The sequence below is a fragment of the Rhinoderma darwinii genome, chromosome 1 (genome assembly GCF_050947455.1).
Source record: "Rhinoderma darwinii isolate aRhiDar2 chromosome 1, aRhiDar2.hap1, whole genome shotgun sequence".
Taxonomy (NCBI): Eukaryota; Metazoa; Chordata; class Amphibia; order Anura; family Rhinodermatidae; genus Rhinoderma; species Rhinoderma darwinii.
Window position 1 is genome coordinate 83667455 of NC_134687.1, and position 27675 is coordinate 83695129.

At 41.4% G+C, this 27675-nt stretch overlaps 1 protein-coding gene across 6 annotated transcripts in view; it reads left to right on the plus strand.

Annotated features, from left to right (window-relative positions):
- The window catches only part of PCM1 (pericentriolar material 1), a 186187-nt gene that overhangs the window by 50325 nt on the left and 108187 nt on the right, over positions 1 to 27675 (plus strand). For all 6 annotated transcript variants that reach the window (XM_075860140.1, XM_075860145.1, XM_075860142.1 and 3 more), the window contains 9 exons: positions 1318 to 1495; positions 3611 to 3720; positions 4334 to 4547; positions 6153 to 6336; positions 9204 to 9383; positions 16311 to 16468; positions 17126 to 17364; positions 18593 to 18750; positions 19009 to 19138. In XM_075860140.1, the coding sequence (XP_075716255.1) occupies positions 1318 to 1495; positions 3611 to 3720; positions 4334 to 4547; positions 6153 to 6336; positions 9204 to 9383; positions 16311 to 16468; positions 17126 to 17364; positions 18593 to 18750; positions 19009 to 19138 (1551 nt within the window). The remainder of the gene's footprint in view (positions 1 to 1317; positions 1496 to 3610; positions 3721 to 4333; positions 4548 to 6152; positions 6337 to 9203; positions 9384 to 16310; positions 16469 to 17125; positions 17365 to 18592; positions 18751 to 19008; positions 19139 to 27675) is intronic.

Here is a 27675-nt window from a genome sequence, read left to right on the forward strand (position 1 = left end):
TTAAAAAAAATACACATACAACTTTTTTACAATAAACATTAAAATAAGTCTCAATACATAAAATATACACATTCGGTGTTGGTGCGGCCGTAATAACCTGCACAGCAATTTTTTTTGTATCATTTATGATGTGTACGCTGTAAAAAAAATAAAATAAAAACTGGTTTCTTTCACTTATTGTGGGGCACGAGATGTGATTTAATTTAACCTCCATGTGCCTCACATTAATAGTAATTAACCCCATCATGTACCTTACATATTATTAACACATTATGACTGAGAAACATGATGGGGTTAATTACTATTAATGTGAGGCACATTCAAAATTCATCACACCTCGCGCCTCACATCAGAAAACGGAAGAACTTTTTTTTTTTTTTTTTTCTATTACTGTTGAGAGTATCGTTTTGGTATCGAAATCGCAATACTACACGAAGTATCGGTATCAGTCCAAATTCTGGTATCGTGACATCCCTAGTTCGTGTGTATGTACGTACGTACGTACGTACGGTATGTGCGTGTGTGTGTGTGTGTGTATATATGTATATAACACCTCTCTTTACAATATACAATACTTTTAGGCTTACAGATTTCAGTATTTGACTAAATTCTAGACCATGGATTCATTTATTAGTACTTTCATTTTTCATTTTAAGAATTCTACTTTGTGTATTCCAAATCTCGCGCTTACAAGTAAAGATTATGTGGTCAAGAAAGTAAAATTCTAAGCCATTTGCTAATCAGAAATGTTTCTTGGATAATTTTACCGTCAATATTTCAGATATTATTTTTTATGTGTGGTCAAGGTTTTTGTGTTTCCATAAAGAGGATGTTTACAAAGCACAAGTAACCGCTTATTTTGGTTCTTGTATGGTTAGAGCTACACGACAAATCATATTGAATATGACATTTATTCTCTCTGTGTGGATGTCTGCATGCGGGTCTGTGACTATTTCTGCAAGTCACAAGGCTGCGTGCAACTTTTCTCCCCATAGGGAATTAGTAGCTTGTGATTTTAAGATGCCATGTAGACCCATGGAGTAATTACTTGGGACAAAGTTATGTTTTCTTCATTTCTTTATTGAAGGTTTCCTTTATACAACAAAAAATCCAAGTATCCATTGGCCAATTAATATTAATTCTATGTATCCTGCAGTTCTAATGCATATAGTTCTAGTTATATATTTAGCAACCTCACATTTTTGGATGTATGTTTTCCTAATGAAGAACTAATTTTGTCCAGTATAAGATTTCTGAGAGTCTCATTTTTGTAAAACTTTACATATCTTCTAATGAATTGCTTTTTTTTGCCTTTAGGCACTAGATCCTCAGCAGGAGGCAAAGGAAGAACTTAAAAATATGAAGAAGCAGCATGCACTACTGACAAGGATGTTGCAGCAACAAGAGCAACTCCGGGCCTTGAAGGGAAGGCAGGCGGCTCTCCTCGCTTTACAGCACAAGGCTGAACAAGCTATTGCCGTTATGGATGAATCTGGTAAATGGCTAGGGTAAATAAGGGGTAATCCAGTTTCAGCAAATAAAACGTATTCATTATATAATGAATAGCTATAACATTTTGTAATATAATTCCTCGTAGGTCTGTTTGTGTTAATGTGAACCTTCATCGTTTATCTCGTGAAAATGAAAATCTGTCCTGGTTAAGTGACAATCACAGATATGCAATACAGATAAGAGCCATGGAACTGCATCACATGACCAGGACAAGTTTTCATCCTCTGAAAGGTTCCCATTAAATGTCTGCAAGCCAAGATCTAAAAAAAATCGTGAGGAATTGATACACAAAGTAAATTAGAAAAGTCTTCATTACATAATAAATAAGTCTTATTTGCTTTAACTGGAATACCTATTAAAGTTTTCAATGTGTATCCACTTTCACCCTTTCACTGCCAAAGACATTTGTAATGCTTTATGACTTTAAACGCGGGCCTCGACTAGCATATACGGACTACAGCTTTAGATCTTGGGTATCTTATTAACTCCTGAAATGTTTCTTTGTTATACACCCAATTACCTTACCAATCAATAAAAGATATATGCCCCCTGATGTAATAAACTGTGACTTCTGTATTTACTGGCGTCTGGATGGAAGAGCTGTTTGGGCTATTCTGTTCTGGTGATTATATAAAGATACATGTGCACATCTTAAACTTTTTATTTTTAGAAGGTGTTGTTCATCTTGGCTCAGCTTGGGTCAGAATTTTAGCCACAATCCGGACTTTTTATGTATTTTTTCACGCACGGTTATTCTTTTGATGCAAATTTGCATGAAGTCATCCATGAGTTGAATCAAATGGTAGAGCAGGGAACCGGGATACTGTCAAGGGCAGTTACGGGGGATTTTTTACTGCGTGGAGGGCAGTTATGGGTGGTATTATACTGGGTCGAGGGCAGTTATGGGTGGTATTATACTGGGTCGAGGGCAGTTATGGGTGGTATTATACTGGGTCGAGGGCAGTTATGGGTGGTATTATACTGGGTCGAGGGCAGTTATGGGTGGTATTATACTGGGTCGAGGGCAGTTATGGGGGATTTTTTACTGCGTTGAGGGCAGTTATGGGTGGTGGTATACTGTGTGGAGGAAAGTTATGTGGGGCATTATATTGTGTGGGACAGCTATGGGGGCATTATACTCTGGGAGAGCTATGGGGACATTATACTGTGTGGGGGCCGCTATGGGGGCATTATACTGTGTGGGGGCAGCTATGGGGGCATTATACGGTGTGGGGGCCGCAATGGGGGCATTATACTGTGTGGGGGCCGCTATGGGGGCATTATACTGTGTGGGGGCCGCTATGGGGGCATTATACTGTATGGGGGCATTATACGGTGTGGGGGCTGCTATGGGGGCATTATATGGTGTGGGGGCTGCTATGGGGGCATTATATGGTGTGGGGGCAGCTTTTGGGGCATTATATGGTGTGGGGGCATTATATGGTGTGGGGGCATTATATGGTGTGGGGGCATTATATGGTGTGGGGGCTGCTATGGGGGCATTATACGGTGTGGGGGCCGCTATAGGGGCATTATGCGGTGTGGGGGCCGCTATGGGGGCATTATACGGTGTGGGGGCCGCTATGGGGGCATTATACGGTGTGGGGGCCGCTATGGGGGCATTATACGGTGTGGGGGCCGCTATGGGGGCATTATACGGTGTGGGGGCCGCTATGGGGGCATTATACCGTGTGGGGGCCGCTATGGGGGCATTATACGGTGTGGGGGCCGCTATGGGGGCATTATACGGTGTATGGGCAGCTATGGGGCATTATAATGTATGAGGAGCACTATGTGGCGATATACTGTAAGGGGGCAGTGTCTGGGGGGTATATTATATACTCATAGAGCAGGCTCGGGATAAATATTCAATGGTGTAGCATGTAAAAGGGGTGTAGCCTAAATAGTTCATTAATTGTAATCGAGGTTAAATGTTCAATTAGCACTAGTATGGGGTATATATGGGGGCATTTTAGAATTCGGGTTTCGTTCGTGTATATCAAGTGTGAAACTTGTCACAGCAGCAAAAGGGTTAAATAAACTTTATTCAGCTTGTATTTAATCATAATAATATATAATATAATTTTTTTGGTCTCAGTTGTCACAGAAACTACAGGAAGTATGTCTGGATTGAGTTTAACATCGGAGCTAAATGAGGAGCTAAATGACCTGATTCAGCGCTTTCACAACCAGCTGCACGATGTCCAGGTAATGCATTTTGGTGCTTTATCTTTGCCCTTTTAAATTAATTTTTTATCACCCTATCTAATTGTTGTTTGAAAAGTATGAATATTTAATTCATATCTTCACACTCGGACGTTCACTGCAACAGTATGGCATAAACTGGCGTAAGAAAGCATATTGAGCAAATGTAGTATAAGATGTCTAAGGCCGCGATTGTGGGCACGGCCGCCCACAGACAGCTGCCTGCATTTTCGGCCTGTCCTCCCGTACAAATTATAGGAGCACGGCCTGTAAAAAGCAAAAGAGAGGACATGTCCCATGTTTTGCACTTCTACGGCCCGGACATCTTCCTGTAAATAAACGGGAAGGTGTCCATGGACAATAGAAGTGAGTGGGTCCGTAATTACGGACGATTTTTATAGTCGCGTGCATGTGGCCTTAGAATTTTCTGTAATATTTTACAAATGTAACTTGCTAAACATAAAACTCTGCAATCCTAATATTGTTAAAATGGCAGCAGCCTATTTTTCCTGTCATTGCATGTAAACATTTACAGTATCAGAGATACCGCCTTAATATTCTTGCCTGGTACTTTTACTCCTATTCTGTTAATTTTATATTGTACTATTACTTTTAGAGTCCACCAGTTCCAGATAACCGGCGACAGGCAGAAAGCCTGTCACTTACCAGAGCGGTTTCTCAAAGTTTAAACTCCTCCATGTCAGAACCTGCTTCTGAGGAGAGGGGTCCACGTTTCAGTAAAGTGGGAGTGTTAGAAAAGAAGCAAAAAATGGACTCCATACTAGGAGAACTCCACACACTACAAGATCACCATTTGAATAATACTGCATGTAAGTAAATAAAAACTGTTGATTTATCTTAATAAAGTGTGTGGCCACATTTTGAGCGCCATTTCACAGATTAGACATAATTATTCCGTACAAGTTTTTATCAATACATTGTTAGGAATCCTTAGGTACAGCTTGCATTATTGTGGAGTTGACGCTCAATTCTTTCTACTGTACGCTTGCTCTGGTGTTTTGCATTCTGGGAAGATTTCTCTTTACACTAGTCACTGTAGCATAATCTTATGTAGAAAAAAGTGCATTTCACATGTGTACAATTTCTGCAGCACAAATCCATTCCATACATCTGAATGGTGTTATTTCTGCAGCAAGTGCTTTGAATATTTACATACCCCATTCAGTTGAATGGGAAAATTTTCTGAGATAGAAATTTGCCACGTGTGAACACTATAGTAAGATCTCATCTAAGCTGTTAAGGCTATTTCTGACCGCAGGCTTGTCTCCTCCGGATTATAAGGCCCCTTTCACACTGCGTTTCACCTGCACGTTTGATGTATTCATCGGGAATGCTCCCAACATATACCTCATGCCATAGGCTCCCAATACACCAATGGAGGACAGTCGTTTCCTTTTTGGCCTCCATCAGGCGTTATATGTCAGGGATACCGCTTTTTTGCTGGATAGAATAGCGTAGTTGACTACACTATTCTATCCAGGGGCATCCATTAAAACCACATATACCGCACAGTATACTACTTTTTTTTTTAACATGGGAGCTTAGGGTTTACCGATGCCACTGTATTGCATCCATCACAGACATCTGCTTAACGGATCCCATAAAAGTCTATGGGTGACTGATGCCACTGTTGAGCTATATATGCAAAAACAATAAAAAAAACACAATGAGATGCACAAGGTGCATCAACCAGTTTAAAAATATAAAAGTAAATTATCAGTTGCTCAGCGCAAATCAACCAAGATAATGTGCGATCTTGGTTGTTTTGTGCTCCAAATTAGTTTTGCATCCTGGGTTCCGATCTGTGCTACTAGTGTCCAGTAACAGATCAACGGTAGAAAAATCGGATTGTTCCCTGGCGCTGCCTACTATCCAAAATTACTCGTATGCAGAGTCTTTCAGACAACTAGTAGTTTCAAACTGATCTATTGTGCGTGAAAGCGATTATTTTTTTTTTTCTCAATACATATGTTTGAAACTACAAGTTGTCTGAAAGACTCTGCATACAAGTAATTTTGGATAGCTGGCATAGTCAGGGGAACGACTTGTGTTTTATTTATTTTTTAAACCGTTGATCTGATGAAACTGTTGTGCATCTGTCACAGCCTCCATTTAACATATACTTCGGGACCCAGCATAAAAACGAAGACCATAAAAGCAGTGTGAAAAGGGCCTAATACCTAGTAACTCTGCATCGGTGCAAAAGAAGTATCGTAAAGTATCTAACCCTAAAGTAAACTTAAATGTAAGACAAAATCTATGAAATAGCCTCCGGGCTTAAAGGGTGACTAAACTTTTTTAATAAACTTCTGATATGTCAAAAGTCTTTTAAAAGTTTAGTTACTTTTTCATTTAACATAGTAATGTTAAATAGTCTTTTCCGTATTTCTCTTATTGATCTATCTTCCTTTCAGTTGCTGCTTCTTCATGCTCTCCACAAAGGGTTATGGATCAAAGGAGTTTGGCTTCCACTTCCTCCGCTCCCCAGGGCTCTGATAAAAGAACGTCAAACAGTCCAGCCGGAGCAGCAGCGTGTTCTTCAGCTTCCATGAATGGCAGTGAAGACGAGGAAAACCAAAACCCTGCAGAGAAGCTTAGGTATGTACCGTGCCTTTGCCTTCACGTGATAAAGTAACCAAATACCTGTTACTGCCTTCAAAGATCAGTAACCACAACAGACTATTAACTTACGCCTTCATATTACTACTTGTTCAGTTTTTTTTTGTACAGTGCATTTCAGGAAAGCAACATTATGCTTCTATATTATATTCAATCTAATATATTTTAGTATAATGAACAAAGATTAATATGAAATAGTGTATAAATCTGAGTAGAAACTGGAATAATAGGAGAAAAGAACAGAATGTGTATTGCTACTTCTCTTTTGACTTTAGAACTATTGTTAATATGATATGAATAGGGTTCAGACTGAAAGGAAGAAAAAAAAATCCATCTTAAAACAAAAATAAGGTGGCTAGTATGGAAAGTATAGGAGATTTTGTGATTTAGTACAGTTTATGTATTAAAATAAGAAGTCTCTGTGTAACAAACAGCTATGACTCCTTCTCATGACATACAGTACAGCAGATCCTGTGTCTGACAGGACATGGAGACGTGTCTTAAAGGACATGTTCATGGGGGTGTTGAATGTCAAGGCTTATTGGAAGCTGATCAGAAAATGCAGAATACTAAATACCTTTGCTTAAACCTATGTTTGCTTAAAGGCAAAATCTTCCTTGAACAATATAGCTCCAAAAAGGCCTCATAAACACAAGCATTTATAAGCTAAGCTTACACTTGATATCCTAGTGTTGGCAAACATTCTATCCTCCAATGCAAAGTCCAGAGTCTTAGTGCATGCTATATTGGCATGTTTGTGCATTAGATAGACCTTTTATAGTTGGTTTGATACATTAAAGAGGCTCTGTCACCAGATTATCAAACCCCTATCTCCTATTGCATGTGATCGGCGCTGCAATGTAGATAACAGTAACGTTTTTGTTTTTTTTGAAAAACGATTTTTGGCCAAGTTATGAGCAATTTTAGATTTATGCAAATTAGCCTTTCTAATGGACAACTGGGCGTTTTCTCTTATTTCCAACTGAGCATGTCTTGTGTTTTTACCAACTGAGCGTGTCTTGTGTTTTTACCAACTGAGCGTGTCTTGTGTTTTTACCAACTGAGCGTGTCTTGTGTTTTTACCAACTGAGCGTGTCTTGTGTTTTTACCAACTGAGCGTGTATTGTGTTTTTACCAACTGAGCGTGTATTGTGTTTTTACCAACTGGACGTGTATTGTGTTTGTAACATCTGAGCGTTTTTACTTGTTTTACTAGCTGGGCGTTGTGAATAGAAGTGTTTGTCAGCATCATATATCAGCATCATACACTTCTATTCACAACGCCCAGCTAGTAAAACAAGTAAACACGCTCAGATGTTACAAACACAATACACGCCCAGTTGTCCATTAGAAAGGCTCATTTGCATAAATATAAAATTGCTCATAACTTGGCCAAAAATGATCGTTTTTTTTAAAAAAAAAACAACAAAAAAACGTTACTGTTCTCTACATTGCAGCGCCGATCACATGCAATAGGAGATAGGGATTTGATAATCTGGTGACAGAGCCTCTTTAAAGCGTATCTAACTTTTCAGGTGACTTTTCAGAATATCCTGTCATATGTGTGTACGTGAGGAATAACTATTTCTGGCAATTTTCTGGCTTGTATGCTGCATTATTTAGTAGTTTTCCCCCTCTGCAGGCTGCATTTCTAATTCTCCGTTATCTCTGAGCTAGTGGGTGGAACCTAACAGCTATCATGTCTTCTATACCACATACAGAATAGAGGAGAATCCTGCTCTCCTATCTCTATCACATATATTGAAGCTGCAGCAGCATGGAAGAGATTACACCGCAATAATGAACGGTGTAGCTGAGAATCAGCACTGGGGGAGACGTAACACTTACCAGAAAGCTGCAGCGCGTATGTCTGTATCTTTCTCATTGATAAAACAACTAAATTTTAATAGTAAGAACATTACAAAGTTGATCTATATCAGTTATACTATTAGTTTCAGAGCGACTGCACAGTGTAGAAGGATTAGAACCAGGGCTCAGCAGACAGTATCACACGAACATACACTAACATAATACACACATCATACACGAACATAAATTACCTGCTCCTGCCGCCGCCGCCTCTGGTGGTTTACGCTCCTCTTCCTTGCGCCTTCGCTTCGTTGAACATATGGCCGGAAGTCGTCCTCTTACGGTCTGGCAGCGGCTTCCGGTCCACATGAAAATGGCACCGGATTTCGCTTCTCGACCGAGCTTCGTATTGGTCTGTGTGGGAGGGCGCATGCGCCGTTCCCACACAGACGGCGCACACAACTGAGAATGGAAAGGCTCCCGTTCGCATTCTCTATGGGGTTGTATGTGCCGTATATCATCTCTGTATGTGTCGTTAATCGACGCATACAGAGATGAAAAAAAATAAATGGCAGCACCCATAGAGAAGTATAAGTAAGAATACATTAAAAAGTAAAAAATGAGAACACAAATAAATAAAATTTTTGTTAGTATTATATTAAAAGCAATACAATAAAAAAAAAAAAAATCATGACACCTTCCCTTTAATATCAATGAGAGGCAGAAAAAACCTGCAGCGTTGTCCCCCCCCCCCCCCTCCGTTTTTGCATTCGCTTTAGTAGGCTGTATAAAACCGCGGTAAAAAAAAAACCTTTAGAAAAACGCTTGTTTTTTTTTTCGGCCTGACGAAAAACAGTGTGAACTCCCCCTTAGATTAGCATCATTTGAAAATCATTGTGCCACTAACCAGTATAATTTTAGTTAAGTAGGATAAAATCACTTACCTAAATATCAACCATTGTACAGTATTTCCACCCCCATGTACTCATGTTTTACCTATTTATACAATAAATAATCATTTTGTTCTGTTTATGTAGGAAGTTGAAAGAAGTTCGCAAGCGGCTTAATGAACTACGGGATTTGGTTCGGTATTATGAGCAGACATCCGATATGATGACTGATGCTGTAAATGAGAACACTAAAGATGAGGAAGAAGAAACTGAGGATTCATGGATTGAATCTGATCAGGAAGGGAATCAGCCAGTTACTAACATCAGGTAAAATTCCTCTAAGAACTCCGTTTTAATAGCAGAACTTTTGATACATGTGCAGTGACAAGATTTAGCAGCTGTGTAGGTGTTTGAGAGCTTGTTTTTTGGGTTGGGGTTTTATGGCACCATTTTGGGTCCATAACTTATTGATTGATTGACTTTTATTAACTCTTTTGTGGGCTGGGGGTGGGAAAACTTTAACAGCAGTTTCTGTCATTTGTTTTCTTTTTTGCGATTTGAAATTTACGCCATTCACATTCGACATATATAATGTGCTACCTTTAATCTATATGTTGGTATGATTGCTGTGATACCAAATATGTATTTTTTTTGTTTGTTTTACTACTTTTGCACAATTATGGCATTTTTCATGTAAATTTTTTTTTGCCCTCAGTAATGTCATTGGGGACACAGCACCATGGATGTAGGCTCTTGCCACTGGGAGGCTGAGATTGGATAGGAAAAAGGGTATTGGCTCCCACAAACCATACTCTTCCCACAGACACTAAGCTAATCAGTTTTCGCCTACTTTCCGTAGGAGGTGGACACTACCTTGTTTTCAAGTCTGCTGCATTTTTTTTCATTTTAGCTTTTTAGCATTTTATGCTAGCCTTTTCATTTTCTTTTTCTTATCAGGGTGGTTGTCTCCATGGGCTTTTACACTAGTCATACGCACTGAGGATGTTAGGAAACCAGGCAGCCGACTGCTCTGCCCTTCCTTCCCTGCAGTCACCCATTCCCCCAAAGGGGGAACCTGCATACATCCGACGATTGGTCTATTCCTTCATTTTGCTGCCTGGCATCCACCCATTCTGCCACCCCAGCAGTGTTCTATGCGTCCCTTCATCCAGTGGCGGGGAAATGCGTGTCTGTGGAGCTCTCCTAACACGGTTAGGTCCCATATATTGAGGAAACTTAACTGAATAGCCTGCTGGAGTGCTGGTGCTCGTAGTCTTGTTAATAGCAGGGCAGGGCACTTCTTTTGGCGGGCTGGCCGCAACTTTTCAGTGCCCCCCTGCTCACATGAGCATCTCTTCTGAGCACTGCTTGTATTTTCTTCAGCGGGCTGCATCTTCCTGCCCAATGTCTTTTATGCATGTTTTTCCTAGGGCATTCCTCAGGAAATCCAGCGCCTGTTTTACTGGCAGAGACTCTGCTTCAGATGGGTGAAAGAAGCCTGACATTGCATCAAAAAGTCCTCTGCAGTAGTCCTCAGAGCCTCCTTACCTCCTCGACACCAGAACTTCAGTATGGTTGCTTATATTATTCCCATGACCCAGGCAGCCAACAACCTTTTTTTGTCCCTCAAAGGTACGAATTGTATCTTTATGTGCTACGTGGTATTTTTTTTTTTTTTATACAGGGTCGTAAAAAGACATTCTATTTCCTCTGACGTGTCCTAGAAAGCGGACCCGTGTTTCTGGACGAGGTTCTCAACCCAAGCCCTGGGGTTGGAATATCTGCCATTTCAATTAGCTGCCTAAGGGTATGTGCACACGTAGTGACCAAAAACGTCTGAAAATACAGAGCTGTTTTCAAGGGAAAACAGCCCCTGTTTTTCAGACGTTTTTTGAGCAACTCGCATTTTTCGCGCCATTTTCGCGGCGTTTTTTACTTCCGTTTTTGGAGCTGTTTTCATTGGATTCTATGAGAAAAAAGCTCCAAAAACGTCCAAAGAAGTGTCCTGCACTTCTTTTTACGAGGCGTAATTGCCGTACGACGCGTAAAATTACGCGTCGTGGGAACAATACAGCGTTATACCCATAGAAAGTAATGGGCAGATGTTTGACAACGTATTTGAGACGTATTTTCAGATGTAAAACGAGGCAAAAAACGCTTCGTATACGTCTGAAAATAGGTCGTGTGAACCCAGCCTTACTCTATCTCTCAGAATCGCTTTTAGGTGTAGCGCAACCCTTACCCCGTGGCTGTGCTCGCGAGAGGCCCATAAGTGCTAGGGACAAATCCTGCTCTTTAGGTTTTTCCCCTTTTCGGACGATCGCTGCAGAAACTACAGGAGCAGTCTAGTTTCTCTGGGGAAACCTCCGACTCAGAACAAGACCCTAAAATTCTACCACTATGCAGGAATTGGTAGGTCCTGTCAGGGACAACTTACATATTAAGGATGACTCCCCCTCTCAGGAAGAGGTGTCTTTCTTCCATCACTGGTGCGAAACCACAGCGAGTTTGAGGTCATCCTCTCTAAAGAATAGAAGCACCACAACAGGTTCTTGGCCACCTCCAAGAGAACAGTCATGCTTTTGACCCTTTCGGGAGGATTTGACTTCCAAGTGGGCTGTCTCATCTGTAGTGGATCTGCCTGTGTCGAGACTGTCAAAGAGCACCAGGGGGAAAAGTTCTTTACCACCGTCTGATGCAGCGCCTCTTAGAGAATCTAATCTCTTGGCAAGTGAATCACTATCTTAAACTGCTTTGTGACGACAGGTTCTACCTTGTGCCCAGCATTTGCCAGCTCCTGGGTCATCGACGGAATAATTTGGTGGCGATGCACCACTCAGTTTGGTATATCTCCTAGGTGCCGGACCCTGCCTCTAAGAAGGTTCTCACTGGTCTTCTGTTTACCATTGGTAGACTTTTTGACAAGCGTCTGGGTAATATTGTCTCTGAGGCCACTTGCGGAAAAAGCTCCCTTCTACTGCAGTACCATCCTCAACGCCAACAGCCTTTTTAACTTTCTCAGAAGTTACCTTTCTTTCCTAACTTCCCCTCTCGGAGGTCAGAAAAGAGGACCAGCCATCCCACAGTCTCAGAACGTCCTTCCTTCAAGCCTAAGCCCTCCTCGCATTGACTGCTCTAGCCCCCAGAAACCCTCCACTTCCAAGACCTCTTCAGTCTGAATGTGTCTCGAGTCTTCTTTTCGAGCGTGGGAACGACTCTATTTTTTTTTTTGGCATGTGATATAGCTGGCCCACGTGGACGATGCCTCGGTTTGACAGGATTCTTTGCACTTTCCCCAGGTCGGTTCTTCCTGTCAACCCTGCCTCGGCATCAGCCCAGTGCTTCTGCCTTTTTTCAGGATGTTCGCTCTCTTCCCTTTTAGGAAGTGATCGTCCCTGTTCCACAGCTAACTTTTTTTTTCCAAGGGTTCTATTTGAATCTCTTCACAGTCCCAAAAAGGGCAGTTAATTTCTTAGTTCTGCTTGTATGCACTCAAAGGTTCCATATGGAGTCACTGCGGACAATGATTTCTTCTTTAGTACAAGGCGACACCCGCGATTCCTACTTCCACATATCTAACGCAATGGCCCACCAGTGTTTTCATCCCTTCGCCGTTGGTTCTTAAAGGCAATGTGTTGCCAGAAAAACATGTTTTTTTTTTTAAATTAAACATTTAGTGTGTGGGTGATTAAATTTACATTGTTCAAATTTTTTTTATTTTTTTCACGAGTCAGGAAATATTATAAATTAATTCAAAATTTATAATACTACCCATTTTTGGTCACTAGATGGAGCTATTCCCAAAATTGCAGCATTGCAACATTGGGTTAAAAGCCCTCGCTCTAGTGAGCTCTCAGCATCCCCCCCTCCTTTATCCTGGCTAGTGCCGGGATAAACGAGGGGTTTGAACGGTGTAACCTCCTACACTGTGTGTCGCCATTTTTTGAGCTAACACACAGTGTAGTAGGTTTACATACAGTAGTAAACACACACAAACACGAACATACATTGAAATCTCTTACCTGCTCCTGCCGCCGCGGCTCCCTCCGGCCCGTCCGCTCCGTTTGCTGCCGCTGGTCCAAGTGCACAAATCCGGAAGCCGCGACCGGAAGTAGTAATATTACTGTCCGGCCGCGACTTCCGGTCCACAGGAAAATGGCGCCGGACAGCGCCAATTTCGAATTGGACTGTGTGGGAGCGGCGCATGCGCAGTTCCCACACAGACGCCGTACACTGAAGTCAATGGGACGGGAGCCGTTCGCAGTCCCTATGGGACTGTGCTGCCGTATTCCATGTCTGTATGTGTCGTTAATCGACACAGACAGAAATGGAACAAAAAATGGCAGCCCCCATAGGGAAGAAAAAGTGTAAAAATAAGAAAAAGTAAAACACAAACACACAAATGAATATAAACGTTTTTAATAAAGCACTAACATCTTTAACATATAAAAAAATAATTTGTGATGACACTGTTCCTTTAACGTTTGCAGTTTGCCGCCCTCCCTTTTGGGCCAGCTACTGATAATAGTATTTTCTCCAAGGGGAGCCGCAGTTATTCCTTACCTGGATAACTTCTTGGTGAAGGCCTCCTCCAGAGAGGACAAACATTCCAGTCTCGGGATTTACATGGACACCTTGAAGAGATTCATATAGATAATCACCACAAAGAAGTTGTCTCTGGTGCCAGCCCAGCGAATGGATTTCTTGGGTATGAGTTTTGACTCCAGGTTGGCCAGTAACCACTTTCCGGTGGGCGAGATCAGTGCCATCCAGGCCGGGATTGCTCTCTTTATACTGGATGCTCCCGTTCCTGTTCTCTAAAGCATGCAATGTTCCTGGGCAAAATGGTGTCGGCCTTTAAGGCCATCTCGTGCCCAATTTCTCACAAGGCTTCTCCAGAGGGCGATCCTCGCATGCTGGAAATCCTGTGCTTTGGGCTTCATGAGAAAGTTATTCTGGTGGGAGACCTCCCCAGCCATTTTTCTGGGCCAGACCTCCCGCTCTTGAAGTGGCTGTTCATCTCGACGGAATTCCAGCCTCTCCTACTGGGGGTGGTGTTCGGCCTTCCAACTGTTCAGGAGACATGGTCAAAGAAAAAAGTGCTGCTGCAGATCAATCTTAAGGATTTGAGGGATATGTTCCTGGCCTTCTGCCATGAAACACCAGTTCTCTAAGGTAGTCTGATCAGATTCCAGACTGACAACTCTACGGCGGTTGTCTATCTGAACCTTCGGAATGGCACCAGAAGCAGAGCGACAATGTGAGAGTCCTTTCGGATACTACACTGGGTATAAAATCACGTCCTAGCTTTGTCATCGTGTGAGCAACTTGGATGCAGACTTCCTCATTTGGGAAAAGCTGGATCCAGGGGCATGGTTACTTCATCTGGAGATTTTCCTCCAAACCTTCTGGAAGTGGGGCACTCTAGGTGTCAACCTCTTTACGTCTCTCCTCAACCATAACGTTCAAACCTACATGGCCAGGGCTATCGCAGTTAATACCCAGGGCTCAGGAACCCAGTGCTTGGGATTTTAGGGCTCTCGTCTGGTAACTCCTTGTGAAGGGTACACTATTCTGCATCTCTTCCCTCCCCTTCCACTATTGCCAAGTAGGTCAAGGCTGATGGCATTACGTCCAATCCTGGTGGTCCCAGACTGTCCTTGCAGGGCCCGGTACGCCAACCTCCTCAATCTATTCATTGACGCCAGGTAGCATTTTCCGTTGCGACTTGACCTCCTTACCCAAGGTACGCTGTTCTACCCACTTTACCTCACATTTGTTTAATGCCATGGTTGTTGAAGTCTGTACTGGGATTTAGTGGACTTTCAGAACATGTCATCCAGACGATGTTGTAGGCTCGGAAGCCTAAATCGACCAAATGAAAATACCGTAATGTATTTTCCATCTCTTTGTGTGTTCCACCCCTAAGGTTCTGTCCTTTTTTGCAGTCTGGTCCAGACGAGGGGCTTGGCTTCTCTTAATGTTAGTCCAATTATAAACTCGAACGATGCGCTTGAACTAACTTTGGGTATGTAGCGACGCTCCTGCACGCTGGGCAGTACTGTTGCAACCGCACGACGTCCTAGATAGTATATGGGGTCCAATTCTAATTATTTGGGGGATTTCTAGGCCTCCCACTTCGAGCCATTACTGGATGTATCACTACATTTTCTCTCATGGAAGGTTGCTTTCCTTGTGGCTATTACTTTGGAACTGTTGGCGCTATCCCATAAGATTCCCCTAGTGATCCACAGGGATAAGGTAATGTTCTGACCCGTCCCATACTTTTTTCCTAAGGTGGTCTCTTCCTTTCACATCAATGAAGACTTTGTTCTCCATTCCATCTGCCCCTTCTGGTCACACCCGCGAGCGCACTTCATTGTCTTAGAGCGGTTTGAATCTTTCTTGTGGCGACTGAATCCTTCAGATACACTCACTTTTCTCTTTGTGATCTTTAAAGGACCACACGAGCGTTTTGCGGCTACCAAGACTACCATTGCTCATTGGATTAGGTCTGTAATCTTCCAATCTTATTGGTCCATAGACAAGATTCCTCCCTTTCACGCGCTGCCAGTGCATCCTGGATGGAGCAACCTCAAGGTTCGGTTGCTCAGGTTTGCAAGGCTGCTACCTGCGTCTCAGTGCATACCTTCACAAAGTTAATGCTTAATAATGGCTTCCTCTGATGCCAGCATGGGTAGCCAGGTACTCCAAGCTGCTGTGCGTTAAGCGGGTTGCACTCTCTTGGACTGCTTTATGTTCCATGGTTCTGTGTCCACCAATGATATTAATGAGAAAATTAGGTTTTTGTACTCCCTGTAAAATCCCTTTCTCGTTGAAGTTATTGGGTAAAAATAGCCGTAACTTTGGATCTGCTTATTTTACTGAAGTTCTCCTGGGTCCATAGATGTGCTGTTTTTCTTTTCTCCTCCTGCTTTTTTTTTTTTAGACGAATTACATTAATTAACTAATTAGCTCAATGTCCGTTGAAAGTGTATGGACTCCCTGGGTGGAGCCCAACACTTTCTCCAACCTGGTTTCACCCTCCTAGTAGTAATAGCCTATACTCATGGTGCTTTCTCCCCCAATGAATTCAACGAGAAGGGGAATTTACGTTGTGTACCAAAATCCAATTGTTTTATAGTACCATTTAATTTGGTTCTGATCTCCCTGTAAAAGGCATAAAATACACAGATACATTGTGGCTCATTAGTTAACATATTGTGATTTATCGATTTCTTTTTCTTTTTACAGAAACCCACAACGTATGAGTAGCTGGGGCCCAGTAAATAGCATCACTATTTCACAGTGTGGTGTGAATAACCGAGATGAAAGGCCATCTAATACTGATTGTGAAATAAATAACAGATCTGCAGCTAATTTAAGAAGCTTCAATGTATCGTCTGCATTAGGTATGCGTCAGTGAACAATATTGTGAATGCCTGTCTATGTAATCTGATGCTGTTGACCTAGGCCATGTTCTTTAGCTATGTCCATTATCAATTTTTTAAGGTGAATAATACTGACATTTTCCATTGTTTAACCAATGGCACTCCGTTATCATTTCTGTTTGGTTTCCTGGTGAATTCACATCAGACCGCATTCCTGTGGTAGTAACTAAATGAGGGATCCATTTATTTTTTAAGATGTCGAATTCTTTAGTCCTCTTTCACCGTTTTGTATTGAAATAAATAGTTATATACAGACAACATATATATTTTGCCTTAGTATTTGTAATCCAAAACCAGAAGTGTAACCTACAAAGAGAAATATTATAATGGCATAAAAATGTGCACCTCTTTCCTTGTTTTGGCTTGCAAAATACTGCCATGTGAAAGTGGCCTAACTGCTTATGTCCGTATAGTATGTTCGTTTTTTTTACCATCCATATTTTTATCTGTTTTAGTCGTCAGTGTTTTCCCTCATGTTGCAGATACAAGTACAGATCATAATACAGATATCTTACGGATGTATGTTGCAGATCCATATCTTCCATGCTTTATTGACCTTTTTTTTTTTTTTTTTTTTTTAATTTGTACTCTATTTCATTTGATTCCTGTGTCTTTTAGAATGCCTTTATAATAGAGATACTGAGGATAAAAGAGAGGATGGAATTGAAGTGCTGGAGGAAAATGACATAGATCAAGATCCAGAGAGTGCAGCTTCTATCTCTAGCCGAAGTAGTGTCACAGAAGATGACCCAAATGATGATGATGTTGATGATGATGATGATGATTTTGAAGAAAAATTTAACAGACTCATAGCAGCTAAACAGAAGCTGAGACAATTACAGGATCTTGTTGCAATGGTATATTGTGCTTTTATTTGGAGAGCGTTTTGTACGTTATTGGTGTTCTGTCAAAGAAAAATATAATAAACTGGCCAATACTACACTAGACAGCATAATCCCTCATGAGTAGTCGTTCGACTAAACAAACTAAGCAAGAAAGTTTCCTACTCTGTACTAAATTTAAAACCAGTCTGTCTTCAGAATAGACTGTTGTATTATTGCGAAAGATCGGACTAACGATTATACCAAACAACGCAAAATATATATTGTGCTGTATGGATAATGGTCGATAAGAAACAAGAATTTTTTTTACATCGCAGTCGTAGTTAGAAGTCTGCTGTATTCATGATCCCAGCTATCCCTCACCACTTCACACATGATTGATGGTCTATGATGTATATGTCTGTATACATTGTTGGTCATCAATTATTGGTGAGGGTAGTGGGCTCATGAATACATCAGACTCCTAACTATGAGTGTGCTGTATGCCTATTTATCGGCTGTTATCCAATAATTATTGTGCTATTTCAACAATTCGTTCTAAGGGACCTGTCTTGATAATCTGCCTTTTAAATAGGACAGCGTATTCTTATTCCTATTCGAAGCTGCATATTCGTTTACCCTGCCTGTAATTGCTGTGTTTGTTGTCTTTACTCAAGCCAGTTTCTTACGATCTAGATCCATTCACTATTTATTTATTAAAATCTTCAACTCAAATGGGCTGTGAAAACGAGCGCCGTTCAAAGAGACCGCTCGTTGATCGGTGATCGTTTTCTCCTTTCACAAGGAACAATGATTGGTTATGTATGGGGACGAGCGATCATTCTTCCCCATACGTTTCCATAATGTTTACACGGAGATATGCTGCCGACAACGATAATATTTATTGCTTCGTAAACCAGCAGATCAGCCGATGAACAAACATTTGCTCGTTCATCGGCTGATCGTTGCCCTGTTTACATGGGACAATAATCGGGAACGGACGTTCATCTGAACGCTTGTTTGCCTGATCATTGGCCCATGTAAAAGGGCCTTCACTCATCAGTGCAAGGAGAGTATACATAGAGTGCATTTTGACTTTTATTGATTCACATAGCTTCTATTGTGTATGAGCCTTGAAACTTTAATGGCTACATTTATAGTGTAAATGTGTAAGTGTATGGAAATATTTTTTAATGTATCTTAAATCCTTTCTTAATTTAAATTTATGAATAGTATTGCTAATAATTTGTTCCATTTTTTTTAGTATGGTGATGATACAGAGTCTGAAACCACGGCTGCGGAGATGCCAACCAGTAGAGTCCATCTTTTACCTGAGGCTGCAAATGCAAAACAGCAACCAAATAATACCCGTCCAAATGCTTCTAAAGCACAAAAAGATGTTGCCCTTAAGGAACAAGCAAGGTAATTGTTCTTCATTTATTTTACTTTATCTTCCCCTATTCGACCGATGATTGGCGATTTTATGCAAACCGCTTTAGTTACTAGTAGAGTCTTGATTTTGATTCTTAGATTTTCCAGACCATTATCCACCCATAACATCTTTACACATAGCCCTCGCTCAATGTGATAGCTCATCTGTGCTCATGCTCCATCTTAGAACACCGCTGCGTTCAGTGTGCCTTTTAAGCTTTTAACTTACTCTAAACTTTGATGTTACAGAGAGAAATTCTATGAAAGTAAGCTACAACAGCAGCAGCAGGAATTGAAACAGTTACAAGAAGAAAGAAAAAAACTTGTTGAAATTCAAGAAAAAATTAAAACTTTGCGGAAAGCATGTCCTGACCTACAGGTATGTGAAATTAAAAATATGGGTTATATAATTCAGACAATTTATGATGCGATAACAGTTTTACTTTAAAAAGACATAATTCTAGTAAATGCCAAAATAACATTTCTTTCAATAGATTTATTCTTTTCATGTATGGTAAAGTGCTCAGTAATATTTCATCATCAATTCACAAGTAGAAAACTACTATATTTTGCTTTTTTACCCTGTCAAATAAGATTTGCAAGTGGCCGCCATTTTTTTCCAATTTAAAATTTGATGTTGGTGCAAATTGATTTATACTATCAGGTCCAGCAGTATTGGGAAAATAACAATTTTCAGAATTTAGCCTCTGTACACAATGGGATTTTTTTTTTTGTAAATTCTTTATTTTGATTTTCACAAGAGTAAATTGGGGGAATGGGTGTACAGAAAGGAAATATAAGGGGATGGGAGGAACGATAATAACAAGAAGTTTTCATTGTCAACAAATGTCTCTGCTTTTACAGATTGGAGTATAGAGCATATCGTAATGAGTCTACCAATCATGTCTGAAAATTACTGGGCTAGAGAATTTGAAGGAGAAGAGTATTATTTAAAGGGAATGTGTCGCAAATTAAACCTTTTTTTTAAAGTGACGTTACTTCTTTCTATTATATTTTTTGGATTTTTTTAGTGGATTTTTTTTTTCTTCCATAAAGAGTAGAAAGTGTTAATTAAATAATGATTTGACATGTTTTCCTATGTTGGCCACCAGGGGGGGCACTTCCCAGAATTACAGCAAGGTGAATAAGGCAAAGCAACCTGACTCACAGCGTGTGCGCGTGTGCGCGTGTGCGCGTGTGTGTGTGTGTCTGATTCTTCAAAACAGCTGATAAGCGGCTATGAAGTATCAGTGGCGCCTGTGCACGCTCTGCCACACACACGGGAAAAGTCTTAAAGGGGTCGTCCAGGAAAACATGGCGCCGCACCTGTCCTCCGGTCGTGTGTGGTATTACAGCTCTGTCCTATTCACTTCAATGGAGGTGAACTGCAATACCAGACACAACCTGAGGACAGGTGCGGCGCTGTGTCTCCAATCCGGACACCCCTTCTGTCCTGAGATGACCCGACGGGGGAGGCAGGTGTCAGAGCCACCCACCGCCATCACTGCAGACAGAACCACACAACTACGGCATGAGGGTAGGGCTTGTCCTGAGTGCACGGTCTCTTGTTATGGACAGATTTATAGTCACATGAACCCCATCTGCATCAGAACCGGTAACCTAGGTCCAATCACATGACAGAGGGGGATCACCAAAAATGACAGGTTACATCGTAATCTCGCAAGATTACGCTTGCCTTGCTGGAATCTCACAGAAAAGATTCAGACTTGTCCGGATTCTGAACAAACATCACATCCAGGCTGGTAGTGATGTATATTCATTATCAGGTCACTACAGTAATGTTAGTGTTTGTGTATGTAGGTGCACATAGCGATATAGCTATATCGCTAGTGCAGTGTAAATGAATGGAGAGAAGTGTATGACACTGATTGGTCAGCATCATACACTCCTCTGTACAACGCCCACTTGGTCTAAAGTAAAACACGCCCACTGGGGCATTTAGAAACTCATTAGCATAAAGCTAAAAATCGCTCAAAGTGGCTTAAAATAGATCGTTTTTCTAAATAAAAAGCATTACTGTCACCTACATTACAGCGCCGATCTCCTTATATAAGAGATAGGGCACTTATAATGTGGTGACAGAGTCTCTTTAAACCAATTGTCAATCTATCTCTAGAACATGAAGGTTTTGGAATTTTAACCAAACATCCCAAGTTTTGTGGTATTTGTCAATATTCTGGTCTATTGGGCGTTTTTGTTTTTTTTTAGAATGAACAGATTAACCCCTTCCCGCTCAGCTCCATACTATTACTTCTGGCTGAGCGCATAGTTCACGCTCAGCTCATTAATAGTACTGACCTGATTGTACACAGTTTCGGACAGCAGGCTATCACAGCTCAATGCCCCAGGACCAATCGCAGGGGTCCCGCCTCGGCGATCGCCACCTTTAACTTATCTGTAGGCATTAGAGAGTAGTTCAGAGCGGTTGTCGGGAGAGTGGTGCTATAAAACTTCAAAAAACGTAAAAAAAAATGGTTACATTTTTGTGCTTCCCACCTCCTACATCCACTTCCCACTCCTGTCCTCCTCCTACTTGTGTCTGCCTTGTCCCCCTCACGTTTTTGGTCAGTGATCTCCTATCACTGACCACCATCACTGACCACCTTTTATCTTCAGGGCCACATTTTTTGGTCCCTGGGTATTTTTTTTTCTTTTTTTTTTCTTTATAAAAAAAAGAAAACTAAGAATTGATGAAAATAAAAGGTTTGTTTAGAAAGCTATCATCCAGCTAGTTAATGTATTCGGTTTAGTTAATGTCAGGGAACCGTCAAAAAGCGTTGTTCGGTTTAGTGTCAGGGAACTTAGCGTCTGGAATTCGTCACCGTAGTTAGGTTTAGTGTTGGGGATCATCACTGTAGTTCGGTTTAGTGTCGGGGAAGCTCGGAATAATCTAGTTAGGATTAGTGTCAGCGAATGGTCGCCGTAGTTAGGCTTAGCGTCCAGGGAAGTAAAAAAGTTTAGTTTTGGTGTTCTGAACCCTCATCCTAGTTAGGTTTAGTGTAGGGAAGTCCACTCATTCTATAAAAAAAAGAAAAAAACTGTTTTGGGTAGTTTAGGTGCTATTGCTTCTAATTAGGGAATTATAAGTTTTCTAAAGTGTTTCTGTTTTTTTTTGCTGCATACACTATACACGTGTCTAAGCACATAAATAATAAAGATGTCCCAAAGGTAATTTTCTGCCGAAGAGTCCTATGCATTTCTTGCCTCCGACACAGACTCGTCAGATAGTGAGACTTTTTTTTTTTTTTTTTTTTTTTTTTTTAATATTTGTCAACCTCCTCATCTAGTGATGAAGAGGGACCCCCTAGGAGACGTCCCAGGATGATCTCCACAGTTGAAACCCCTGAGAGAATTGACCCCATTTGGACCCCCACATCAGACAATTATGAGCCCCAAATCCCCGAGCATACGGACAGCGCGGGGATCAAATTTAACACGGCAGTTGTTCTTTTTCACTGATGACTGTATAGAGCTTATGGTGTCCCAGACAAAATTATATGTCCAGCGGTATATTTACAAGAACCACACATCATTTTATGCCCAATCCCACATGTGGACCCCTGTAGACACAGCAGAGTTGGACAAGTTCTGGGGACTTTACTTGAACATGGGGCTTCTGAAAAAGCCAACCATTAGGGACTACTGGAGCACGGACATCTTATACCACACCCCGATGTACCATATGGCCATGTCCAGGATGCGTTATGATGCAACACTTCGCTTCTTACATTATGCTGATAACGAGCAGTGCCCACCCCGAGATGACCCCAGTTTTTACGGTTTGTATAAACGGAGACCCCTATTAGACCATTTCAGTGCCCGGTTTGCCCAAGCATACACCCCAGAGAAGTGTATTTCTATTGATGAGTCCCTGGTACATTTTAAAGGGAGGCTTCAATTCTGCCAGTACCTGCTGAATAAGAGAGCGAGGTATGGCGTGAAGATGTATAAGCTGTGCGAGAGTGCATCAGAGTATACTTAAAAAATTTAGGGTATATGAAGGGAAGGACACCAGTATTCAGCCCCCAGAATGCCCCCTCTTACTGGGTGTTAACACCAAAATTGTGTGTGATTTGGTGCACCCACTGCTGGACCAGGGTTACCACCTCTACCTGGATAATTTTTACATCAGCATCCCACTCTTCAACTGCCTCGCTTCCAGAAGTCCTGCGGCATGCGGCACTGCTAGAAGAAATCTGAGAGGCCTCCCTAAGACTCGGCTTGGGCAAACACTCAGAAGTGGTGAGAGCAGGGCACATTCTAGCATCAACGTATTGTGTGTCAAGGACAAGAGAGATGTCCTTGTATTGATAACAATACATGGCCACACCAGTACCCATGTACCAGTATGAGGTTCCAGTACAGAGACCCCCAAACCAGACTGCATCCTGGACTACAATAGGTACATGGGAGGGGTGGTCTTGTCAGATCAAGTCCTGAAACCCTACAGCGCCATGCGGAAATCAAGCGTGTGGAATAAGAAGCTGGCCGTGCACATCATGCAGATGGCATTGTAAAATGTGTACGTGCTACGTCTCTGAAATTCCAGCAAGGTCCCCCCTGGTCTGCACAAGAGGTGGTTATCAAGGACTTCATTTTTAGGGACCAGGATGGGGGGGCACCCAGTACTTCTGGAAGAGAGGCCTCACGCATTGTACCAGAGCAACACTTTCCAGGCGAAGTTCCCCAAACTGCCCAAGGGAAAAAAATCAAGAGGTGCAGTCTGCTCAAAGAGGGGGTTAAGGAAGGACACCATATACCAACGTGTCCCGAGAAACCAGGGCTCTGTATAAAAGTGTTTTAACATTTTTCATACATCCCTTGATTTTAAATTTACCCTGATGAACTCTGCACAGCTTATTCCCCTCAGCTTTCCCTTCTGAGCCCTGCCTTGTGCCCAAGCAGCAGATAACAGCCACATGTAGGGTATTGCCGTACCCTGGAGAACCCATATGGTGTGTATGTCTACGGTGGCACATGCAGGGCTCAATATATTTGGCACTGACATGGCATATATCTAGAAAATTACAAATCTCACTCTGCACCATCTGCTGCGCATTACCTTTTCCACATTACCTGTGCAGTCAAAATGCTCACTACACCTCTAGATGAATGCCTTAAGGGGTGTAGTTTTTAAAATGGGTCACTTCTTGAGGGTTTTAACTGTACTGCTACTACAGGGGCTTCTGCATACATGACATAGCACCAGAAAATCCCCAGTAGGCCAAATGATGCTCCTTCCCTTCTGAGACCTCCCATGGGCGCAAACGGCAGTTTGACCACAAATGGGGTATTGCCACACTCAGGAGAAATTGGGCAACAAAACGGGGTATTTTATTCTTTCTGAAAATAAGAAATTTTGAGCCAAAACTACATACTATTGAAAAATATGAAAATGTTTTTTAAATTAACAGCCCAATTCAAATAAGTTCTGTGAAAAAGCTGTGGGGTCAAAATGGTCACAATACCATAAATGAATTTTTTGAAGGGTATAGTTTCCAAAATGGGTACTTTCTGGGGTTTTTTTTTTTTTTTCAATGTTTTGGCACCACAAGACCTATTCAAACCTGGCATGGTGCCTAAAATATATTCTAATAAAATAGTGGCCCCAAAATACGTTATGTGCTCCTTTGCTTCTGAGGCCAGTGCCCGTACAAATTTTCTCTTCATTTTTGCTTTTTTTCCACAAGTAAACACTGAATATATCGAAAATATTTTACCGATAACATAAAGCCCAATGTGTCACGAGAAAACGTTCTCCGAATCGCTTTGATTAATAAAGTCATTACAGAGTTATTACCACATAAAGTGACACATATCAGATTTGAAAAATGGGCTCTGAGCCTTAAGGCCCAAACTAGGCTGCGTCAAGGGGTTAAATTTCTGTCCGCCAATCTAGCATATAATGCGTAACCGTCTCCTGCCAATTCCTTGTTATAATGGCTTTTGCTGCGTTCAATAAAAATGGAACAATGGAACATCAATTCACAATTTTAGGTGAAGTATCCATATTAAGAAGCACTAAATTTAAAGTCAAAATAATTTTACACTTTAATATTTCATTTATAATATTTTGAATTAGATTTCAGGAAGGCTGAATACGTTCACAATTAAACCAGATGTGGGGAAGACTTGCTTTGTTGCAACGCCCAGTGGGAGGATAACAGAGATCGATTCTATTTAAGAGTTCCGGGGTTTTCATCACAATGGATTCTTAAAAGCAATCCTGATGTAATTGAAGTGTAAACTTTCAGCTTTAGTTCAAGGGTTAATGACCAGCCTATTTTAAACCTTAATGACCAAGCCATTTTTTACGTTTTTCCATCGTCGCATTCCAAGAGCTATAACTTTTTTTATTTTTGCGTCGACTTAGCTGTATAAGGTCTTGTTTTTTGCGGGACAAGTTGTATTTTTTAAAAGCACCATTTTGGGGTACATATTATTTATTGATTAACTTTTATTAACTTTTTTTTTGGGGGGGAAATAGAAAAAACCTGAAATTTCACCACTCTTTTTCGCGTCCTAAATCTACGCCGTTTACCGTGTGGTATAAATAACACAATAACTTTATTCAGCAGGTTGTTACGATTGCAACGATACAAAAATTGTATAGTTTTTGTATGTTTTACTACTTTTACATAATTTCTAAATTATTTGTTTTTGTTTCTCCATATTTGAAGAGCCATAACTTTTTTTTATTGTTCCGCAGATGCAGTTGTAGGAGGGATTTTTTTTTTGCGGGAAGACTTGTAGTTTTTATTGGTACCATTTTGGAGTTGATGCGACTTTTTGATCACTTTTTATCACATTTGTTTAAAGAGGCTCTGTCACCAGATTCTCAAATCCCTATCTCCTATTGCATGTGATCGGCGCTGCAATGTAGATAACAGTAACGTTTTTTTTTTTTTTTATAAAACTCTGCTCTAGGGATACCATAAGAGGATAAATCTTGAAATGATCTGAAGATAGTCGCTATATAGAGAAGAGATGGTCTTCATACCTGCAGACTCCCAGGAGTCAATATTAACATGGTCGATCAGAGTATAAATACCTAAGGGGCATATCTTTCAATGAACCACAATCACCAACTGTATGCTAGCGAAGCAGATAAGACCACACCTGCAGAGATACCTTTATCCCCAGCAAAGGAACCCTCGAGGTCACACGATAGGAAGAAGCCCTTTTCAGGCTGGATATGAGGGATGTGCCTACCGCACAACGTTCTATTCCCACCCACCGTTTCTCACCTCGTAGGATCCACTAATTTTTAACTTGGTCTAAAATAGTGGCCATGTAGTACTTATGAAGGTCAGGAACACCCATCCCACCCGACTGCCATGGTCTAATCAAAGTAGACATGCGAACTCTGGGGTGTTTTTTCCTCCATATAATTTGGGACAATTCCCTTTGCAAGCTCGGGATGAAAGAGGACGGCAAGGGTATAGAGACTGTGCGAAAGCTACACCGAATAATTGGTAGACCCAACGTTTTAATTAACGCTATCCTAATTCTTGCACCCAATGTTGAGTAATTACGATAAAGCAGCAGAGAGCTTGGGTAGGTAAGCTTAATACCCTAATTTTGTATATATTCGTAGTTCCGCTTATACGGATACTTGACAGCTAATAACGACTGGGTGGAGTTAGATATTCCCATATTCAAAACCTGAGATTTAGTTGAATTTACCTTATAATAAGATACCCGTCCAAACCCCTCCAGAGTGGTCTGCACCGCTTCCAAATATGACTCGGGGTGTGACAATGCTAGAATAACGTCGTCATTGTATAAACCTATTTTGTGAACAGTCCCTCCTATCTTTATACCTTGATTCTCCTTGTTCTCTCTAATCGCAGCAAGAGGTTCCATCATTAAAGAGGCTCTGTCACCACATTATAAGTGCCCTATCTCCTACATAAGGATAGTAGGTGACAGTAATGCTTTTTAAAAAACGATCTATTTTTACCACATTATTAGCGATTTTAGCTTTATGCTAATTCGTTTCTTAATACCCAACTGGGCGTGTTTTTACTTTAGACCAAGTGGGCGTTGTACAGAGGAGTGTATGACTCTGACCAATCCGTGACAAATCATCGTCATGCACTTCACTCCATTCATTTAATTTACTCAGCGCATAGTGACACTGCATTGTTCGCTATGTTCTGTCTTATACTGACACATTAACGTTACTGAAGTGTTCAGACACTGAATAGACATTCCTTCCAGCCAGGACTGGATGTCTGTTCACAATCCCGACACTTCGCTGACATTTCTGTGGTACTTACAGCAGAGCAAAGCGTAATCTCGCTGTAACCTGTCATTTACAGCGTGGTCTCGCGAGATTACGCTTGCTCTTTATGATCCGTGCAGCTTTTGCTGATAACATATCGTGCTTGTTCTGATCTTCTAAGGGCCGTTGCTTCTTTGTGTTCCTTGTAAAATCCCTGCCAGTGTCTGTATGTAGCAGTGCTGACTGTGTGTGTCTGTGTAGTAGAGCTGAGTGTGTACGTATGTATGTAGCAGTGCTGAGTGTGAGATGTATTGTCATTGTGAACGGTGGGCGGACTGTGATCGGGTGAGGAGGTGAGATATCCGTCAGCAGGAGGTCAGGGAGGAGACTGTCAGCAGCAGATGGTTATTCCTATCAGAGTGGTGTGACAGTCTCCTCTACTGCGGAGGAGACTGTCAGCAAGATTGTATGGGGACGCTGGAGGAGACAGTCAGCAGTATTGGGTGGTGATCCTGGATCAGACTGTCAACAGGATGGAGGGATAAAGACATTTAGCAGGAGAGGCATGTGAAATGCGCAAAAAAAACGTGTCAAATACACGCAGTTTGAACCTGTCAACTGAAACGGCTTTCTGTTCCGACAGGGCGTTTTTTATGCAGCGATTTTCC